General features: G+C 45.0%; 1 protein-coding gene across 5 annotated transcripts in view; it reads right to left on the reverse strand.

The window, feature by feature from the left end:
- The window catches only part of EML1 (EMAP like 1), a 196,282-nt gene that overhangs the window by 12,375 nt on the left and 162,668 nt on the right, over positions 1 to 21,239 (reverse strand). For all 5 annotated transcript variants that reach the window (XM_070477850.1, XM_070477847.1, XM_070477849.1 and 2 more), the window contains 11 exons: positions 20,276 to 20,405; positions 17,083 to 17,232; positions 15,980 to 16,049; positions 12,453 to 12,563; positions 11,559 to 11,654; positions 9,973 to 10,107; positions 9,179 to 9,278; positions 7,326 to 7,480; positions 4,872 to 4,997; positions 4,271 to 4,402; positions 770 to 837 (listed from right to left, as the gene is read on the reverse strand). In XM_070477850.1, the coding sequence (XP_070333951.1) occupies positions 770 to 837; positions 4,271 to 4,402; positions 4,872 to 4,997; positions 7,326 to 7,480; positions 9,179 to 9,278; positions 9,973 to 10,107; positions 11,559 to 11,654; positions 12,453 to 12,563; positions 15,980 to 16,049; positions 17,083 to 17,232; positions 20,276 to 20,405 (1,273 nt within the window). The remainder of the gene's footprint in view (positions 1 to 769; positions 838 to 4,270; positions 4,403 to 4,871; positions 4,998 to 7,325; positions 7,481 to 9,178; positions 9,279 to 9,972; positions 10,108 to 11,558; positions 11,655 to 12,452; positions 12,564 to 15,979; positions 16,050 to 17,082; positions 17,233 to 20,275; positions 20,406 to 21,239) is intronic.

Below are 21,239 nucleotides of genomic sequence, written 5' to 3' on the forward strand. Positions count from 1 at the left end.
ATAGTTCGTACTCTTACTCCCCAGGCCCTGTTTCCCCCTGCCCTCTTTCCGGTCCTTAAGTGGTACACTCTTTGGAGAGCAGGAAGGCACTAATAGTATATCAATCAAGCGATAGTAAGTGTAGACAGTATGACAAACAATATAAAAGTACAATCAAATCTTATAAAACAATGACAATAATAACTACCAAAGTTGCCTGCCAGGCAACCCCAGGAGCCGATTCATATACCATCTCCCTTAACCATCAGTGTTCGGCGAGGCACATAGATTGCCACCATTCTCAGAGGAAGCAACAAGCTCAGAGGTCACGTAACTGGCTCAAAGACACACTGCAGCTAGGTGGTGAAGCTGGGATTCACGCACAGATCTGCCGCCCAGCATATCGGAGGCACTTGGCAAGTGAGGGTGAGCTGAGTCAAACACGAGGCTCGGGGACTGGGCAGTGTTTAAAATTTTGAGAGGCAGCAGGAAAAAGCATCGTAAACCCCTCAATGCTTTGACACCAGGAGCCCCACAACCGTCTGTGCGTGGGGGTGGGGCCTCCTCCGGGAGAGGGGACCACAGCCAACTTTAGGTTCTCCCAAGGTCCGAAACAGGAAGGACCACTGTCTCAGGTTTCACTGCCGAGTTCTGATGTTAATTCCTCGCCGGTCATTAGACGTTGGGCGAGGCAGCCAAGGGCTACCCTGACCGGTCGCTGGGGAAACACAGACAAGAAGCCTCTTTCCCGTGAACTCTGAAAGCACACGCCACACCAACACGCACTTACCTCCCAGTCAGTGTTCCGACTGCAACCACAGACCCTGAAGGATGAAAACCAGAAGACTGAGCTGGATCCTAAAATGTTGTAAAGGAAGTGTAAATTGATGGCCAGACACAGTGCGAGTACATAAACACACACAAGCACAGCTCTAATCCCTTAGGGCTGCGTGGCCCTATTTAAAAAAAAAACTTTTTTTTCTTCTCCAGAGAGGAGAACGCTTTCCTACTTTAATGGAGGTCATGTCTCAAAAATAATACAATTTTATCCTTTTATAATTTTTCTTTCGTCTTAAGTTTTTAAAAAAAATTTTTGACTGCATCTCTTGCCATGAGGGATCTCAGTTCCCTGAACAGGGATTGAACCCACGCCCCTTGCAGTGGAAGCATGGAATCCCACTCATTGAACTACCAGGGAAGTCTCTCATTCTATCTTCAAAGTAGAAAGTGAAAGTCGCTCAGTCATGTCCAACTTTTTGTGATCCCATGGACTATACAGTCCACGACATTCTCCAGGCCAGAATACTGGAGTGGGTAGCCTTTCCCTTCTCCAGGGGTTCTTCCCAACCCAGGGATTCAACCTAGGTCTCCTGCTTTGCAGGTGGATCCTTTACCAGCTAAGCTACAAGGGAAGCCCAAGAACACTGGACTGGGTAGCCTATCCCTTCTCCAGTGGATCTTCCTGACCCAGGAATTGAACTAGGGTCTCCTGCAGTGCAGGCAGATTCTTTACCAACTGAGCTATGAGGGAAGCCCATTCTATCTTATATCCTTTCATATCTACAGTAATCAGACAACAGATCAACAAAGACATGCTCTTCCTTCAAGTCTTGCAAGTCCCTTTGGTTGACCCCGTGCTGAATGGGAAGTGTGTGCTCCATCTGTCTGGAAATATGACCCTTGCACCCAAGGCCATCAGGTCAATGCTGGATGAGCACCTCCCACTGGGTGCAGGACCAGAGGGATCTCAAGATGAGTAAGGCACATGCCAGCCTTAGCGCTAGTGAGACACGTATGTGTTTGTTACTAACAAGGTGGAACAAGGCTGATGGGAGAAATAAAACACAATGGAGAGGGAGCACCAGGTGAAGTCAGATGGGGGAGCTGGGCTGAGGCGTGCTGGTGCTGGGGGCCTTTGACTCAGGCCTCCTGATATCGGAAGAACTGCCACTGGTAGAGGCGGACGTGGACACAGCAGCATTTATTTGAATGGGGCCTTAAGGGGACAAGAACACGATTCAGGACACAGAAGCAACACAGTCTGGAGCATTTTTGAGGAGTGAAATGCAGAGTGCTGGAGAAGCCTTGAGAGACCCTTGGACTGCAAGGAGATCAAACCAGTCAATCTTAAAGGAAATTAGTCCTGAACAGTCATTGGCAGGACTGATGCTGAAGCTGAAGCTCCAATCCTTTGGCCACCTGATGGGAAGAGCCGACTCATTGGTAAAGACCCTGATGCTGCATAAGACCGAGGGCAGGAGGAGAAGGGGGTGACAGAGGATGAGACGGCTGGATGGCATCACCGATTCAATGGACATGAATTTGAGCAAACTCTGGGAGACAGTGAAGGACAGGGAAGCCTGGCAAGGTGCTGTCCATGGGGTCACAAAGAACTGGACATGACTTAGCAACTGAACAACAATAGCAAGGGACAGCCATTGGTTTTTCAAGGCAGGACCTACAGAGTAGGGAACGGGAAATCATATTGATGATGCTAGTAATGTGGGCTGCATGGCCAGGACAAGGACCGTGGTCACCAGGAAAAACACAGTGAGAGGGACTCTTTCCTTTCACTGAAAAGAGTGATGTGATTGAATCAGCATTTCAGATGACTTGGTAGGAGTACTTGGGATGGAGTGAAATGAAAAGAGATTAATAAAAGTAAGACCAAGAAAGCAGTAACCCTGGATGTGGAAATGGAAGGAGGTATTGATATACCACCGGATAAACCGGAAGAAAAAGAGAGACAGGAAGGAAACTCTGTGGGGACTGATCATATTGTGTGCTAAGTCACTTCAGTCATGTCCAACTTTTTGTGACCCCAGGGACTATAGCCCACCAGGCTCCTCTGTCTATGGGATTCTCCAGGCAAGAATACTGGAGTGGGTTGCCAATCCCTTCTCCAGGGGATCTTCCTGGCCCAGGGATCGAACCCACATCTCTTATATCTCCTGCACTGGCAGGTAGGGTTCTTTACCACTAGCACCACCTGGGAAGCTGGGTTACATTCCTGCGATGCTTTCCCAAAGTGGGGGCCGTGATAAAGATCAGGGCCTCCATAGACAGAAATCACGTGCATGGGAGGCTTTACTGTGCAGCTCATTTGAGGCTCACAACGTTTTGAGAGGAAGATACTTGAGTGCGTCTGCCCAGTCACACGGCCAGGGCGTAAAGGAGCTAGGCTCAAGATCTTGGCGTCTGGTTCAGCGCTCGTGCTGTGACGGCAGGCTGGGTGGGTTGACAGCCTGGCACTGGAGTGGCCGGAACGCCTTTCAGCCGGGCTGCCGTGTGGACCAGGCCGCAGGGAAGGTCCCTCTCCCGGACCACTGTTGTGGATTCCAACCCCTCTGGTGCCACAGTCGCCTCCCCACGGCCCATCATCCCAGTGCTCAACATCCCCAGGGGCCAGTCACCTCCATCCACTCGCAGATCTTCTCCAAGCGGGAAGGGCTGAAACATGGACCCAGCACAGGGAGAAGTGCTGGCGACTCCGTGGGTGTCGAGAGGACTCGTGGCGGGGTCTGCAGAGGGGCTGCCCCTCACCCAGGCTGTCGTGTATCATGAGCGGTGCAAGCGACACGGGAGGTGCTTTGAGTCACTACAGATGCAGCAGAAGACCTTGGCGTCGGGTGTGAACTGAGTGTGGTGTAAACACTGACCTTGCCAAGCCATCTGACTTCTCTAAGCTCCAATCTCCTAATCACTAAAATCAAGGTTAAAAACTTCACCTTCCAAGGCTGCTGTCAGGATGAGCAGTAACATATGTGCAATGTTCAGTATGCAAACAGTGCTCAATAAATGTTGACACTGCTGCGTGGCACGTAGGGAGAGGATCCTTCAGCACTCTGATATACGACTGGAGTTCCTTTTCAAACTCAGAGATGCAATGACTTTAAACTTGACCTGTACCATCAAACTCAAAGTACAGAGATAAACTGGATGCTGTTAGAACAGCGAATCCATTCCCATCAAAAGGTGTTCTGTAAATAGAATACAGGCTCCTAACAAGGGTTCCTCAGCTTTTCAGCCAGAAGAGACTGCACTCAGGAAACCCAACAACCAATCAGAAAGGCTTATGTGCTGTCTGAAAAAGCACCGGTAAACCAGAAATACATGGATGAGACCCCTTGAGGTGGTGTTTAAAGCAATGCAATTTGAAGGTGATAAATTAAGTGACACTTTCTTTGGGACAAATTTATATCACCATTAATCTCATGCAAAAAATAAAAATAAACCGATGTGTTGCAGATGAATTTTTGTAAGAAAGATGGAATAGAACATGCAGGTCCACCTCTATAATTTTGTCCCAGACGGGCCGGTGACCAACAGCGTCCCACAGGGTGGCATGCCTGTCGTGTCCACAGGTCAAGAACTGAGGTTTTGAGGCATGGATGGCCAGTCCCCAGAGCTCATCGGTGTGACCCTACAAAGAACAGAGACAAATGGACGCCCTCTGAAATATTACCACCAGCACTCGGGGGCCCGACAGAGCAGCACGGCTCACCGCAGGCTCTGGAACTGTTCCCATCTGTTTCTCTTCCTCCCCCTGAAGCTGAGGGAGGGGATGTTAATATAAAACACAGGAAGAATCGCCTCTTTGTAATGCTGTCTTATGCAAGTGAAAGCGTTAGTTGCTCAGTCGTGTCCGACTCTCTGTGGCCCCATGAACTGTAGCCCGTCCGGCTCCCCGTCCATGGGATTCTCCAGGCAAGAGTACTGGAGTGGGTTATCATTCCCTTCCCCAAGGGATCCTCCCGGCTCAGGGATTGAACCTGGGTCGCCTGCATTGCAGGCAGATTCTTTGCCATCTGAGCCAACAGGGAGGCCCTGTCTTATATTCTACTATTACACAACATGAAGGTGTTTGATGGACTTGTTGAGCTGAGGCCTACCTGAGTGATGGGTGTGAAGTCCCCCGACAGCGTGCCCTGCAGAACAAAGTTTCTGGTTGTGCCTATCAATATCACATCGCCTTTTCCTTCAGCCACTGTCCGTATGGGGCCAAACTGTTCTGGAATCTGCATGGAAAAGATTTCAGGTGTCATTAAATTACTAGTTCCATCATTCAAAATACTTGTTTACTTATCATAATGACAGCTCCTGTCATAATGACACACACACACACACATATAACAAGGAGACAGAGAAAGTACTTGAGTGAATGATCCAAACCCCAAATCGTATGTTTAAACTCCAAACATTTTATATACCTTAAAAGAATGAGCAAGAGTAAGGTTGTAAAAAAGAGGACCAGCTGGGTCCTCTGTGGTGACTTAGATGGGTGGGATGGGGGTGGAGGGGTGGCAGGGAGGTCCAAGAGGAACGGGACGTATGTACAGGTGATGCTGATTCCCTCTGTTATACAGCAGAAAACAACACAACGTGGTAGAGCAATTATACTCCAACTGGGAAAAAAACTACCACGAGGCACTTTTTTCTGGACAAGATAAAAAAATAATAAATACTACTGGGCAGTTTACTCTTTACTTGTTATGACTTCTGCTAGCAGAAGCAGGTAATATTTATGAAGTAAGGAATATGTAACATGCTGTAATAAGAGTTCCTAAAAATTTATTGTAACTTGAAATGATAAATCTTTTGGCAACTTTATTTAGTTTTGAAATCCACTGCTCATGCTAGTACACATGTGATTAAGTGTTAATAAAAATGATTTCTTTTTTTTTTGAGATATTTCTTTTTTTTTTTTTTAATTTTTACAGTTTCTTTTTCTTTTCTTTTTTTTTTTTCATTACAGTAGTTTTTGTCATACATTGAAATGAATTAGCCATGGATTTACAATAAAAATGATTTCAAAATACATCATTCCAGAACAATTTGCTATGATAAAATAAGCAGAGATCCTTGTACTTTTTCAAAGGAACAAAAATCACAGCCTGGGGTCTACTTCAGGCACTGTGGTTCTGGGACAGTAAAGAGTGGTCCATTCTCATACAAACTTTTTACCAGTGGGTTAACATAGATCTGAAAAAAGATGATAATAATCTATGCTGATAAAGGATTATAGATACTTAAAAATGGTGAGTATCTTCTATAATACTAGATGAGGCTTCGGACTATTTCTTAGGATTGCAATGCTATTTGGGTTCAAAAAAATGCTGGTCAAATCTTATTATAAAAAATGCTACCACAATTAAAGTCTCCATGAAAAGAAAGTGATTTCCAAAACTCAGATGAAGGCCTTTCTTTATGAAGAGCAGTAATCAGCAAAACAAAATTCTGACACTGTCAGAGCACATGTGATGCTGTCCTCTGATGTCACTGTGCTGCGGGCATCTGACTCAGAAAGCTGATGTGAGAGCTGGACTATCAGGAAGGCTGAGTGCCGAAGAACTGATGCTTTTGAACTGTGGGGCTGGAGGAGACTCTTGAGAGTCCCTTGGACTGCAAGGAGATCCAACCAGTCCATCCTAGAGGAAATCAACCCTGAATATCCACTGGAAGGACTGATGCTGAAGCTGAAGCTCCAATACTTTGGCCACCTGATACCAAGAGCCGACTCACTGGAAAAGCCCCTGATGCTGGGGAAGATTGAGGGCAGGAGGAGAAGGGGACGACAGAGGATGAGACGGTTAGATGGCATCACCGACTCAATGGACATGAATTTGAGCAAACTCTGGGAGATGGTGAAAGACAGAGGAGCCTGCATGCTACAGTCCATGGGGTTTCAAAGAGTTGGACACAACTTAGCAACTAAGCAACAATAAAGTTCTACAAGGTGTCCACACTATGCTAGAGAGGAAGGTCCTCAACTTTCAGATTGAGGCCAACCTTGATTTCCGTCTGCTCATAATTTCCCAGGGCCTGGGAAAGAAAATTCAGACAGTGTGTAGAAGGAATATTGAATTTCTTGCCTCTGCCTCCTACTGGAGTCCAGGGTTGCTAATTAGGTAATAAGGAGGTGAAAGAAATGCCAAAAGAAGTCAAAGCTCTAGAGACAGTGTTGGTGTTCAGTCACGTTCAAAGCAGATACTCAGTAAATATTGGTTTCAAGTGATGATGTCTCCAAAGCAACATGCTGGCAATTACAGGGAAAAGACAATAAATATTTTAAGGGTTAATCAAAATGTCGATAATACTCCCTTGTAAGATTGCTTCTATGATAATACTCTAGACGTTGAAATGTGACCACCTCACATTTTATAAATCGAATTCCATTTTAGTAAACTGCCTTCATGATTCTTTATAAAATGTTCCCCCATTTCGTAAAATTTTATCTAAACTGTTTTCAAAACAGTAAGCAGAAGATTTCAAACTCATAAGGAAACTGGTTGACATAACAGTTTAAGGTTCAAAACGAGTGTCAGCAGTGTGACGTGCTGTCTCACCTCGGTTTTATGAAGCTTCTGGTAATTTCCATCCCAAGAAATGAGCTTGCGGTCCTTTCCTCCTCCCGACACAAGCGTGCCGTCCCTTAACATACAAAGTGCGAAAATGCCGCCCTCGTGGGCCCCTGGAACCGCGTAGCTTATCCGATTCGTACCTAAACACAACGAGAAAACCACGCTTAGGACGCTGTCCAAGGGCTCACCTCTGCCCAGCTCATTTTTGTTTTAAAACGAGATATTATCAGTTAGAACATCAATGCAGTGTGAATCTATAAAGGATTCAATTACTGTTCTCAGAGCAGTAGACAAACATGAGACAAGCGTGGAGAAGGAAATGGCAGCCCACTGCAGTATTCCTGCCTGCAGAAGTCCACGGACAGAGGAGCCTGGCGGGCTACAGTCCACGGGGTCGCAAAGAGTCGGCTAACACAGACAAACGTGAACTGGGTTCCTTTCTAATTAAAGAACACAGGGCAAGGGGGAGGGGAGGACGAACCGGGAGACTGGAGTCAGCAGACGTAAACTATCACACATAGAATGGACACACAAGGTCCTGCTGCGGAGGAGCAGGGGACTGTATTCAATACCCTGACAAACCACAGTGGAAAAGAATATGAAAAAGAATACACAGGGCTTCCCTGGTGGCTCAGGGTAAAGAATTCGATGCAGAATTCACCTGCCAATGCAGGGGACACGGGTTTGATCCCTGGTCCAGGAAGATCCCACGTGCCTCGGAGCAAGTAAGCCCGTGCACCACAACTACTGAAGCCCGGGTGCCTAGAGCTGGGCTCGCAACAAGAGCAGCCACCACGCCACAGTGAGCCGGAGCTGCCGCTCGCCCCAGCTAGGGGAATGAAGACCCAGCACAGTCAAAAGAATAATAAAAAGGAGGATGTAGATTTATACGTGCAACTGAATCTCCTTGCTATAGAGCAGAAATGAACACAGCATTGTAAATCAACAGTACTTCATGAAAATAACTTAAAAAATAATAAAGGAAAACCTGCTCAGATGAAGCATATAGCGTGCGAGGAGTTCAGCCGCACCACACGTGGCTGAGAAATGAGCTGTGAGTCCCTGGACAAGTGACCCGATCGCTCTGTCTCAGTTCCCTCCTCGGTGTCACGGGGCCACTGCCTTTCCCCTGCACTGTTCTCAGGGTGACCCGTGTGTCTGCAGGGTCCGTGGCACCCTGGGTAGCAGGGATACTACAAAGGTCATCGTGTTAACTGACCTTACCCTGGTGGCCCGGTTCCTACCTTCACCCCACTCCCCAAACACTGAGGCCCTTGACTACAGAGACGGTGCATTTTCTCGGTTTTCCTGGCCCACGGTAAACACTCATAAAGGCTCACTGAACTCGACTCAAAGTGTTTTTGAGTCAGGAGTCCTCCCTGTCACACTGCTTGACCACTGATGCCCACCTGACTCATCTGTACGCTCAGTGCCTGGCACACGGCTTCTGGCACATAATCAACACTCGGTCAACGTCTGCCAGGTGCTGTGTGGACCAGAGAAGCGAAACGCTGTAGAGCTAAATAGTCTTCGATGATTTCACCATTACAAGTTGTTATCAGATCTCCCCATAAAGCGATTAATTCCATTACAACGTCTTGGGCCTAAAGAACCTTTCAGAACAACAGGAGCCAACAGCTTACTAGTTCCATTTTTCTCTGTCCTAGTTTTTTGATTCCAAGTTACACACACACACATATATGTAGGTACCTATGTATCTTGGAATCAAATAGTTTAAACTTGGAAATGATATTAACGGACAATTCTGATGGGAGCCACTTTGGGCTTCTCACTTAGAACATTACCCAAGAGTCTGCGTGAGGAGCATCGCTTGTTACCTTTTCCCCACACCAGGATGTTGCCACTTGAATCTCCGGTGATGGTGTCACCATTTTCAGAAAAAGTCACACAGAGGACGAACTTTGGCTTTTCTTGCTTCTGCAAAATGTTTAAAAAAGAATATATATGTATGTAAGATCAAGGCATCCTTATGCTTGTATTAAGAACATGGAGAATCACAGGCACCCCAAGCTGGATAGCGTCAGCTGTTGCTACCACACTGCGTGCCTCTCCTCATCCACCATTATGTAAATTACGCCCTGAGATTATCTGGTCTGAAGTATCTGGTACTTACACGGCTGCAGGCTGTTACAGCGGGGGAGGGTGTTGGAGTGGCCAAGAGGCAGTGTTGCCATGACTACACAGTCCTCCAACTCAGCCTCTGGGCCCACAGGGCATCAGGTGCCATGCTGGTGCTCTCATGAGGCCTCAGGTGCTGGGCTAAACGGCACCAAGGTTGCCCATCACCCATGGCAGACTCGCACTGCAGTCTCCCGGGCACCTTCTTCGTTGCTCTTTACCATCAGCAGGCCACAGTGAGGGCCGTGGCCCTCTGGCACCCTTTCCTGGCACTTGTCCCTGTGTTGGTCCTTCCTTATCAGCATCACCAGTGTCATCCATGAGGGGCTCCCCAACTCCGTCAGGGGTCTCCAGGAATAGTCTTTACCATGACACCCCCAGTTTGGCCAATTAAAACAAATTCTAAGGCTGCAATGCCTCAGAGCTTCCTTAAAAGCCAGGGGATCACAACCACCACTGGTGAAAAATAAAATGAGATGCAATTTCACCTTACCTCAAATAATCCTTGCTTCTTAATAAGGGAGCTTCCTTCTAGCGTCCAGAAGTAGAGGTGGGACTTTCCACAGGTTACGATTATATTGGTGTCGGTGGGGTGGAAATCCGCGGCAAACACGGCTTCGTTTGAACACTTTGCACAAAACGGGAGAATCAGATGTCTCAGATCTCTTGAGACACTTAAGGAAATAAATAAAATCTGAACCACAAATAAGTAACTCATCAGGGTGAGCACCAGGCCTCCTGATACTTCCGCCCTCCCCCGAATTCATCCCTAGTCACTAAACTTGTGTCTGTGTGTGCCGACACCTCTCCTTGTCTGTTTCCCTCACTGGGCCCTGCGGACAGGACCTCAGAGTCTCCTTCTGCACGAGGACTCTCGGGATCTGCCATGGAACAGGCACACAGCCGCGCTCTGGCCAAAGGAGAGGCTGGGACTTAAGAACTGCAGGTCTCAGCCTCATCGAGTGATGGCAAGGGCCCCGGAACCTGGATTTTATTCAGCTCCACCACTCCTGGCCCACTCTGGCTGCCCTCTTTGCCTGGTTCTGATCCCCAGGACTCTGCTGGTAGCTGGAGTCCAGAAGGGGAGTGGGGTCTTTGGCTATCACTTCACCAGCCTCACCCTGTTATCAGCGTTCATGACGTGCACCCTGTTCCCATGAATCTGACCCTGACTGCTCCTTCTGCTTGATAATTCAGTTAGACATTCCTGAGCCTAGACAATAACTTGCTCTGATTACTTCCAACTAAAGACACAGCAAGAACTGAAATACTTGAGCAAAACACAGAGGCACAGCTATAGTATAAAAACAGGTGTGCTCACGCCCTGTTAGAATACAGTCTGCATCCCCCCCCACACAGGAAAGTTTTGTAAGCCAGGTAATCCACTGGAGCTCTTAGTGACAGGTAGCTCAGGTGACCTAGTGGTGGTCCTACGGTTAGGTCAGTAAGGGGATCTAAGGCTAATGGATGCCAGGGTGAGGAATCTGAAGTCATTTCTATAAAAATAGACCCAATCATGGTTTTAACAGGAGGAAAGCACAAGAGAGCTTAAGGAAACTTCACTGACATATTGGGAAGTTCAATGGATCCCCCAGTAGGACCCCCTCCCCACTGGGAGGACCAAGATCTCGCTCCCCCTTCCTGAGTCCACTCAGCTCTGGACAAGCTTCCCTGATCCCCGGATCCCTGCCTGGCCCTCCGCCCGGGCAGTGGGCACATCTCACTTGTCATCACCCCGCCAATACTACTTTGACATGTGCGTGAAAAGGGGACCTCAGTATTTGTGGATGATAGAAAGAACATGAGCAAGTAAGTGAGGGAGGAAGTGACCGACGGAGCGATGGAGCGAATTAAGAGGCTGGTGGCTGTAGAATGAGGATGCGAAACCCTTACAGACGCCGTGAAGAGAAGCAGGAAGCCCGCCAGGCCTTGGGACTGAGGGGAGATATCTGGGGCCCGAGGGCTCCTCGAGAAGGGGTCCCGCTGGGGGCGGTGGTGCGGACAGAGCCCACGGCCCAGGGAAGACGGCTCCATGCGGGAAACGGATGAGGTGGCCCTGCAGCAGGCGTGCACACAGACCTTGACGTCCGCCAGCCTCTCCTCCTTCTGCCAGTCCCACACGGACAGCACGTGGTCGTTGGAGTCGTCCACTGCACAGAGGTTGCTGCCTCCATTCTAGGGAAACAAGGAGGTATTCATAGGAAGACTACACTCGAGAATAAACAGACTGAGTGTGAGTAAAAAGGAACGTCATTTTATTTTTAATCATGAGTCTGCTACATCTTTATTACAGAGTTTTACCCATCACTGTTGAGATCTGCTTAGGACTTGGGCAGAGAGATGGTGGGGACGGGGGAATGTGGGGGTTAATGGGCACAGGAGCAGGAGGGAGGGTTCTGGGGGGACTTCAGTACCATTTCTGCTAGAACTAGCCTCCCGGGGCCGCAGAGCTCTCGCACTGGAGGGGATGGTGTCTGCAGCCATGGGGCACAGGGCATGGGCCTGCTTGTCGTAAGGTTGTATGAGGGGACGGGTGCTGGGGATGAGGGGCAAGGCATGCTGATTTGAACACCTACGTGTTTCTAACTGGCTGACTAGGACTTTAAAAGTTCATCCTGAGGAAGCCTGGGGACCACGAGGCCCCTCCAGCTCCTGCTTACGGCCAGGCAGCAGGTGGGGATGGCACAGACATGGAAATTCAAGGCTGGAGGAGGCAAGACTGCTCCATGAGCCTGAGACAGTGTGGCCGCAGGACCTCTTCTCATCACCATGGAAACGTCTGACTGGGAGCGTGTGAGACCAAGCATGTGCTCCCTCTGAATGAGGGGGCCTGGCAAGCGAGAGGTTTCAGAGTTCAGATCTGCACACACACCTGGGCAGGTACGGGGGTGTTACCTCTCCCTCTTCAACCTTGATCTGAGTCTCTCCTCGCTACGTGGACAAAGCGGCAAGACCCACAGGGTTCACACTTACAGATTTTGAGAATGCGATACAGGTGACGGCTCGGTCAAAAAATCCGATTCCGATGACATGCAGCGTATTCAACGTCACTGAATCCCAGATGCGCACGTGTGGGGGTAACTGCTGCTTCGGAAGAAAATGCTGGGTCACTCATAGTGCTGAGTCTACAAATTTACCTTTGTATTGAAGCTACTTCAACTTTGTCAAAAGTCTTTTTTTTTAATGCAATTTTCCCCCCAGTTCTTTGTTTTATCCTTTTATTTTGTAAGGCTTTATTTCAAATCAGTTAGATATTTACATGCAAAATATTGAAAGTAAATTAAAGTGATTTTTTTTTTTGTTTGTTTTTTTTTGGCCACACCACATGGCCTGTGGGATCCTAGTTCCCTGACCAGGGATTGAATCCACGCTCCCTGCATTGGAAGTGCAGTCTTAACCAAGGGGCCACCAAGGAAGTCCCAAGCAAAAGCTTTTATTTTATTTTAATGCATTTAAGACTCTGTGTTTTTACAATAAATAAAATATTCCCAATATCTCACAATAAACTGTGGAAAATTCTGAAAGAGATGGGAATACCAGACCACCTGACCTGCCTCTTGAGAAACCTGTATGTAGATCAGGAAGCAACAGTTCGAACTGGACATGGAAAAACAGACTGGTTCCAAATAGGAAAAGGAGTACATCAAGGCTGTATATTGTCACCCTGCTTATTTAACTTACATGCAGAGTACATCATGAGAAACACTGGGTTGGAGGAAGCACAAGCTGGAATCAAGACTGCCGGGAGAAATGTCAATAACTTCAGATATGTAGATGACACCACCCTTATGGCAGAAAGTGAGAAGAACTAAAGAGCTTCTTGATGAAAGTGAAAGAGGAGAGTGAAAAAGTTGGCTTAAAGCTCAACATTCACAAAACTAAGATCATGGCATCCGGTCCCATCAGTTCATGGCAAATAGATGGGGAAACAGTGGAAACAGTGTCAGACTTTATTTTTCTGGGCTCCAAAATCACTGCAGATGGTGATTGCAGCCATGAAATTAAAAGATGCTTACTCCTTGGAAGCAAAGTTATGACCAACCTAGACAGCATATTAAAAAGCAGAGACATTACTTTGTCAACAAAGCCTATGGTTTTTCCAAAAGTCATGTATGGATGTTAGAGTTGGACTTTAAAGAAAGCTGAGTGCCAAAGAATTGATGCTGTTGAACTGTGGTGTTGGAGAAGACTCTTGAGAGTCCCTTGAACTGCAAGGAGATCCAACCAGTCCATCCTAAAGGAGATAAGTCCTGGGTGTTCATTGGAAGGACTGATGTTGAAGCTGAACCTCCAATAGTTTGGCCACCTGATGTGAAGAGCTGACTCATTTGAAAAGACCCTGATGTTGGGAAAGATTGAGGGCAGGAGGAGAAGGAGATGACAGAGGATGAGATGGTTGGATGGCATCACTGACTCAATGGACATGAGTCTGGGAAAACTCTGGGAGTTGGTGATGGACAGGGAGGCCTGGCATGCTGAGGTTCATGGGGTCGCAAGAGTTGGACATGACTGAGCGGCTGAACTGAATATCTTCTGGAAGTCATGGCTCCTGTGGCCAATTTAGCTGCAGGGGAAGTCTACCAAGTTTTAGGGGCTTCCCTGACAGCTCAGGTGGTAAAGAATCTGCCTGCAGTGCAGGAGACCCGGGTTTGATCCCTGTGTTGGGAAGATTCCCTGGAGAAGGGCATGGCAACCCACTCCAGTATTCTTGCCTGGAGAATTCCATGGAGAGAGGAGGCTGGCAGGCTACAGTCCATGGGGCTGCAGAGTCAGACACAACTGAGCAACTAGTACCAAGTTTCAAACTTCAAACAGTCATTTCTTGATAACCGTCCCGCAGGAACTGATATTCCCATGTGTATCTAAAGTATCCGAGTTTTAAAACCGAAAAATGACAAAGAAAATGGAGTCTCATGTAGGGGTTACTCTCTTAAAGTTTGATTGCCACCACGGGGTAACATGTTCAAGTTTATCATGATGACTACCACCAGTGGCATTAAGAACTTCACATTCTTGGGCCCCACAGGAAATTGATAATACACAAATACAAACTTAGAATGGTTATGATCAGTTCAAAACTTCTCAGCTGTGCTAATTTTTCTCTTCCTTAATAGAAGAAAGCATTACAGAACCACCAGCAGATTTATCAAGAAAAGGGCTAGTTTTGCACACAACGGATGGGGGAACTGGGTTCTAGTCTGGACTTGTCTCTAAGTAGCTGGATGTTCACAGACAGTCACGTGGCCTCTCTGGAGTTCTCCACTTGTAAATGGAAAGGAATAGCTTAGCTATTCAGAGAAAAATAACATTTTCTCTGGCTCTAAGGTTCTGATTCCATTTCAAGGCCAGAAACTGAAATACACAGTTCATCCACTAGAGGGAGAAACAAATGACTTACTACTGATTTTGAATAACTTTTAAAGGTCATTTAACATTAAAAAAAAAAGAAAAAGACTCTGTTCCCTGTGTGTTTACAGAACAGCAGTCTGATTTCCATTGTTCCTGTTACCTCCTTTCAAGTGTAGGATTTTAATGGAAAATAGCATAAATATTTAAAATTTGATGTTATTAAAATACTTTCTGAAAAATGGTAGCACTCATGATAAAAATGGAACTACTTAGTGTAATTAGTTTCAGATTATACATTGTGCATTGATAGACTATACAAAAGTAGACGTCAGGAAAGTTACAAGATGTTTTGGATAAAACATAACAATGACCATAGATTGTGGTAAATAAGTAGAAGTCAGTTTTGAATTGCTGTATTTGCCAAATTCCACTAGCTCCTTCTCTGATTCCTTAAAATACAAACTGAAGTCTTTGCTTATAAAATTTTGCAAAAACCCTTCGAGCAGCCCTTGTGGATGACACACAGACACAAACTCCATGCATTAAAGTCATGATAATAAGGGACTCATGGCACAAGGTATCTGAAATTCACTGAAGAGGCAAAATGCCCCATATTCAAATGATTATTTCTCATGATTACTTAACATGTTAATGTTTATCACGTGAGTAAATAAGTATCTGAAGAATTAATGACTTCTTAGGCAAGAGCAATGCTATTTAAAAATTAGCTGAAATTAACGTGAGCTCAAGGGTTTTTTTTTAAGGTTGGCATAAGAATTTTCATTTGTAATAAAAATTCACATTGAGAGATTAAATTCAAATTTGAGCTTCCCAGGTGGTGGTGCTAGGGGTAAAGGGCCCACCTGCCAATGCAGGAGATGTAAGAGACACGGGTTCGATCTCTGGGTCGGGAAGATCTCCTGGAGGAGGGAATGGCCTCCCACTCCAGTATTCTTGCCTGGAGAATCACATGGATAGAGGTTCCTGGTGGGCTACAGTCCGTGGGGTTGCAAAGAGTTGGACATGACTGAAGCAACTGAGCATGCACACTCACAGACATTATATCTAAGTAGGCTTATTCATCAGCAAAATGTTTTCAGAAAAATCATTGTGTTACCAATTCATTATGAAAACATGAAAAGATCACTCACTTTTCCATCCTTGGACGTGCCTGCAACTTGTCCCGTAGCTATTGTGACCCTATCGGGGTGAACTGCAAGGCTAAAAAGAGATCTTCATAAAGCACCTGTTCTTAGGTAAGTCCAAACTCAATTTTTCATAATTTCATTTACCTATATTAACAATGTGTCTATGATGATCAAATGTTCAGACTGCCAAAAAAACCCCAAACAAACCAAACAAAGAAAACACAAAACATCTACTCTTTCAAAAGTAAGCTTCACTTTTCCCTTGATCAAATATACTCTGGTCAAAAATTTAAATGTGAGAAATATACGTGTCTGACTTCTTACACACTCTTGATAAATTCTCTGAGCTCCCAAAGACCTCAGACAATTGGTGTGTATTTCATTTCATCTTCCATTTCTTTATCTGTAGGGAATTTCCAAACTCAAAGGAAAAGCATCCCCTGCTTGGGAAATACCACTTTGATCTCAGAATTGTTTAATTAGTGTACAGTCTTTATTAAGAAGTCATTCTGAGTCCATCAAACAGCAAAGACATCCTCTTTTTCCAACAGGATTTTTATAACTGATCAGGGACTTAGGACAAATAGAAATAACATAAACCCATCTATTCATCCACCCATCTTTCCAAGATACATAAAATCATTACCAAAGGTATAAATGAATTATAGGAATAGCAGACCCACCCAGAAACAAGAGGCAAAACATTTTTATTAAAAACTGAACATCCAAAAAAAAAACCCCCCCAAAAAAACTGAACACCCAAATTAGCAACCATTAGCACGAGAAGCCCTCCAGACAGGGGTTCGTTAGAGCTATTTGTTTAGGTAATAAACAAATTGTTGTTTGTTACCTAAACAACAAATTGTTTTAGGTAACAAACAAATTGTTACGGTTGCTGAAGAGGATGTGTCAAGAGAATAGAAAACCAAAGAATGGGTCTTAGAGTGCCAGGGAGCCAGAAGACAGTCCAGAGCACAAACAAGAGCTGTTCTCAAAGACTCCATGCTCTCAGCTCTCTCTTGCTTCTCTGCGGTTCTATCCATCACGGAAACCTTTGTGCCCACACCCTCTGCACAGGCGTCACAGGCACGGTTTTGGGGACTCACCACTTCACGTCGTCGTTATGGCCCGCGTAATGCCTTTGGAGCTGCTCCTCCACGTTGTATAGCACGACCACCGACGCGATGAAATAGACCGTCTCGCCCGTCGGGAGCAAGTACAGGTTGTTACGGCAGTCTCGACCCCGGTACCCGTAGCTTTGTGTGCGTCAAGACAAAACGTGCCTTCTTTTAGGAGCTAACAAAACATCAGCTTTCTTCAGCTGGCACAGGCACTAAATTTCTATGTGACGTTACCATCAATTTTACTAATTTAAAGATGGAGAAGGGATAGGCTACCCACTCCAGTATTCTTGGGCTTCCTGGGTGGCTCAGATGGTGAAGAACCCGCCTGCCACGTGAGAGACCTGGGTTTGATTCGGCTTGAAGAAACATGGTGATTTGCTGTTCTACTGCTAACAGTAACTGGACCAGACACTTCTGTAATAACTAGGAAGTGAACTCTCCAATTTGGCCCATCAGTCATGGATCCAAGAAATCAGTGGCCAGGGCCCACACTGCTTTGTTGAACTGTTGAAACCTTATGTAGATGCGTTTTCCTCACACCTAGGCTGGGTTTAAATTTTTCCCAAGCTGGTCTCCTGAAAGGCCAGTGACCATAATATTTGGTTAGAGGTACCATCCTGACGCTAGAATGAAAGTCACCTAGGGGGTGACTTGACACTGATCTCCCAAGAATGCTGGGGTACTCTGCTCATTTTTTTTCCCCTCTTTCCTTTCTGCTGCCTCTCTTGTGTACCATTTACTCTAGTTCCCACACTACTTGCGGAGATATGCTGAACCATGACCACAATCTAGAATGTGTCCACTTGCTGTCTTGAATCTAACTTTTAAAGCCGAGAGCTTGATTCTGGGGCTGGAACTGAAAGGAAGAACAGGGCCACTGAATCTTGCCATCTTTGAACTCTCCACGTCATCGTCATCCTGAGACACATACCTCCAACAGGGGACGCTTAAGAAGAGAGGCTCAGCCTGGTGCTAGAATCATGGCTGGAAGATGAGCTGAATCCTATTGTGGTCGGTGGCTTTTGGAGCTTGTTTGAAAAACAAAATACATCTGGCAGTGCTGCGTGCGTGCAGGCGTGCTCGGCCATGTCTGATCTTTGCAACCACGTGGACTGCAGCCCACCAGGTTCCTCTGCCCATGGAATTTTCCGGCAACAATACCGGAGAGGGTTGCCATTTCCTACCCTAGGGGATCTTCCCAACCCAGAGATCGAACCCAAGTCTCCGGCGTCTCCTGCATTGGCAGGTGGATTCTTTACCACTAGCACCACCTGGACAACCCTCTGATGATGTTAAGTGGCTATACTGTTTCAAATATCAAGCAATATGAGGTTATAAACCCTATTCTAAGGGAAAAAAAGTTGAGTTTTGACATTCCTTATAAAGTATTTAAAAAGAAAATTTTAAGACACTGGTAAATGACTTTCAGGTCTCAGTTATAAACCAATTATGAATTTACTGTTTATTGTAACCTGGCAGCTACGTATTTAACTTCAAACATTTTTTTTCTTACATTATAAAAAATACCTGTAGAAGGTGTGAACAATATACATGTACATATGGAAGTTACCTGGTTGTCTAGTGGTTAGCTCTCTGGGCTCTCACTGCCATGGAAAGTGAAAATATTAGTCGCTCACTTATGTCCGACTCTGCAACCCCATGGACTGCAGCCTGCCAGGCTCCTCTGTCCACGGAATTCTCTGGCAAAGAATATTGGAGTGAGTTGCCATTCCCTTCTCCAGGGGATCTTCCTGACTCAGGGATGAAACCCAGGTCTTCTGCATTGTTGGCAGATTCTTTACCATTTGACCCACCAGGGAAGCTCATGTATCTATATATCAATCAATAAAAGGTAACAAATTTAGGTCCTCCTTGTCCTAACCATCCACAGCTCCTCAGGAATAATAACCTGTTAAGATTTTAGCATATATGCTTCCAAAGTTTGAAAACTATTTCAGAGCAAAACATCACTTGAACCTGGATGTGAAAAACAACCATTTATTTGCTGCAAACTCCACTGTTTCACACTTTTTAAAATATGAGTTGGGAGTAAGTTGAACAACTATGTCTTGAATAATGTGTTTCAGATTTGATTTAACCAATTCAAACAATTACTGACTTGAAGAAGAATGGGATCACTTTTTATGTGCCAATACAGACGGCAAAATAGGTGCAGGTGAATACTTATGACATCTGAATCTGAAAAAACTAAAAAATGTTTTGAGAAATTTAGGTACAGAAATAATTCCAAAAAATTTCCAAGGAATATGACTTTAAAATTTCAAATAGTAATTCTTCTAACTGAAATGACAATAGCTTCAGTTTAAACCAACTTCACATAATTTGTTGTCAGGGTTGGGCATTAAACTGGTATCCCAATAAATATCTGTCTGAGGCTGAAGAAAGGATTTTTGCTCTTTGTCTTAAAAGTCTCCATGGACTGGAAGGTGGCCTCTGTGGGCTTCTAAAGTAAAATAAAATAGTAAAATAAAAAAAAACCCCCAAAACAACACTTCACCCTCTTTCACAGGCTCTATTTCTTGTCTTTCTTTTATTCCCTCCTAGGCAGTTCATTCAACTTTCCCAAGCCTCATATTATGAAGATTCTAGCAGCTTTGTTTCAAGAATGCTAGTCATATGGCTGACTCAGATTTCTGTGGCCTAGATTTTGAGAGCTTTTTCTTTTTTTTCCAGTGGTATTATATTGATGCTACGTGTCCATTTAACTTAAGCCATAGACTGTGTTGTATTCCTTTCATTTAGTACTGGGTCCATACTCATGTTCAATTAGTCACTGTTTTTTAAGTTTTTTTTTTCTCCTTTTTTAAATTGCTGTATAGTTGATTTACAATGTTAAGATCCCACCCTGTGGCATGGGGGATCTTAGTTCCTCAATCACAGATGGAACCCACACCCCCTGCATTGGAAGGTGAAGTCTTAACCACTGGACCACCAGGGAAGTCCCTAGTTACAGTTAACTTGAAGGTAGAGTCCCAAGGTTGGCCAAAGCCATACTCGGTTGAGGGGAAATGCTAGTCCTTCCTTCCAGGCAATCCCTCTTTCTTTCTTTGGGTTAAAAAACTTACTGCCATCACGGTTTAGTTTTACGGGTTTCTACAACTGAAAAAAAAGCACTCATCAACACTTCAGGTCAGACTTAATGAATAAAGGATACACCCATTCCAGCTTCAGTCTCTTGGTGGGCAGTTCTACTTTTGCTTCCAAATTGTAAGAATCCACTTGATCTTTGGGCATGTACATGGTAACAGGGCGTCCACGAAGAAACATTTTTACATATCCTTCTTCTATGAAGAGAACAAAGAGGTCAGTAAGACACCTTCGTGCCCAGGGTACCTGAAAAAAAAAAGTTATATTTTCTCTACCCTTTCAATGCAAAAGTAGAAACTTTGCCATTTATGTCATTTCTGATTAAAATCCTAGGGAAAACTAACTAAAACACAAATAGTTTGAAACAAAAACTTTCACCTTGTTTGCCTTTGACATTCTGCTTACTTAAGTAATGTAAGAAATTACAAAAGGCAGAAAAGAATTAGATTCCAACAATTATTTTCCATGGAATTTTAGTTCTTATATTTTCTTTATTATCAGGAGGGGGAAAATGCCACCCCCAAAAATTACAACTAACACAAGAAATCCACTTAAATTTTTTTTATTGAGTTCAATGGATATACAATTGTAGTATCAAAATTCATAAAATATCTTTCAATATTTAAATTGGTTTGTTATAGTGCAATGTAAAAATGTGTCTTTATGTATCTTTCACATTGGATAATTCAAGTGAAAAGGACACAAAACCAGCAGAAGTTCATGCTGGGATGCATGCAAAAAGGAAAATGCTCAAAGAAAAGCTAGAAATAGAAAAGAAAAGAACAAAAGACCCATTAGAGAGAGAAGCTGGGGAATAAACCTTTCTAGAACAAACATTTTTATAACAAAATAACTTCTGATACTTTAATAAACTGTAGGGATGAAAGTAAAACCCAATAACACATCGACAAGGGGCCACTCCTGGATTTAAACAAAGCCAAACAATATAGGGTTTTCTGTCTACAGTTTTCAAGGTATTATAATAAGACCATCTTGTGAGCTCTTGATGAATTCTGTTGGGATTCAGAACT

This window comes from Odocoileus virginianus, chromosome 16 (assembly GCF_023699985.2).
Source record: "Odocoileus virginianus isolate 20LAN1187 ecotype Illinois chromosome 16, Ovbor_1.2, whole genome shotgun sequence".
Lineage (NCBI taxonomy): Eukaryota > Metazoa > Chordata > Mammalia > Artiodactyla > Cervidae > Odocoileus > Odocoileus virginianus.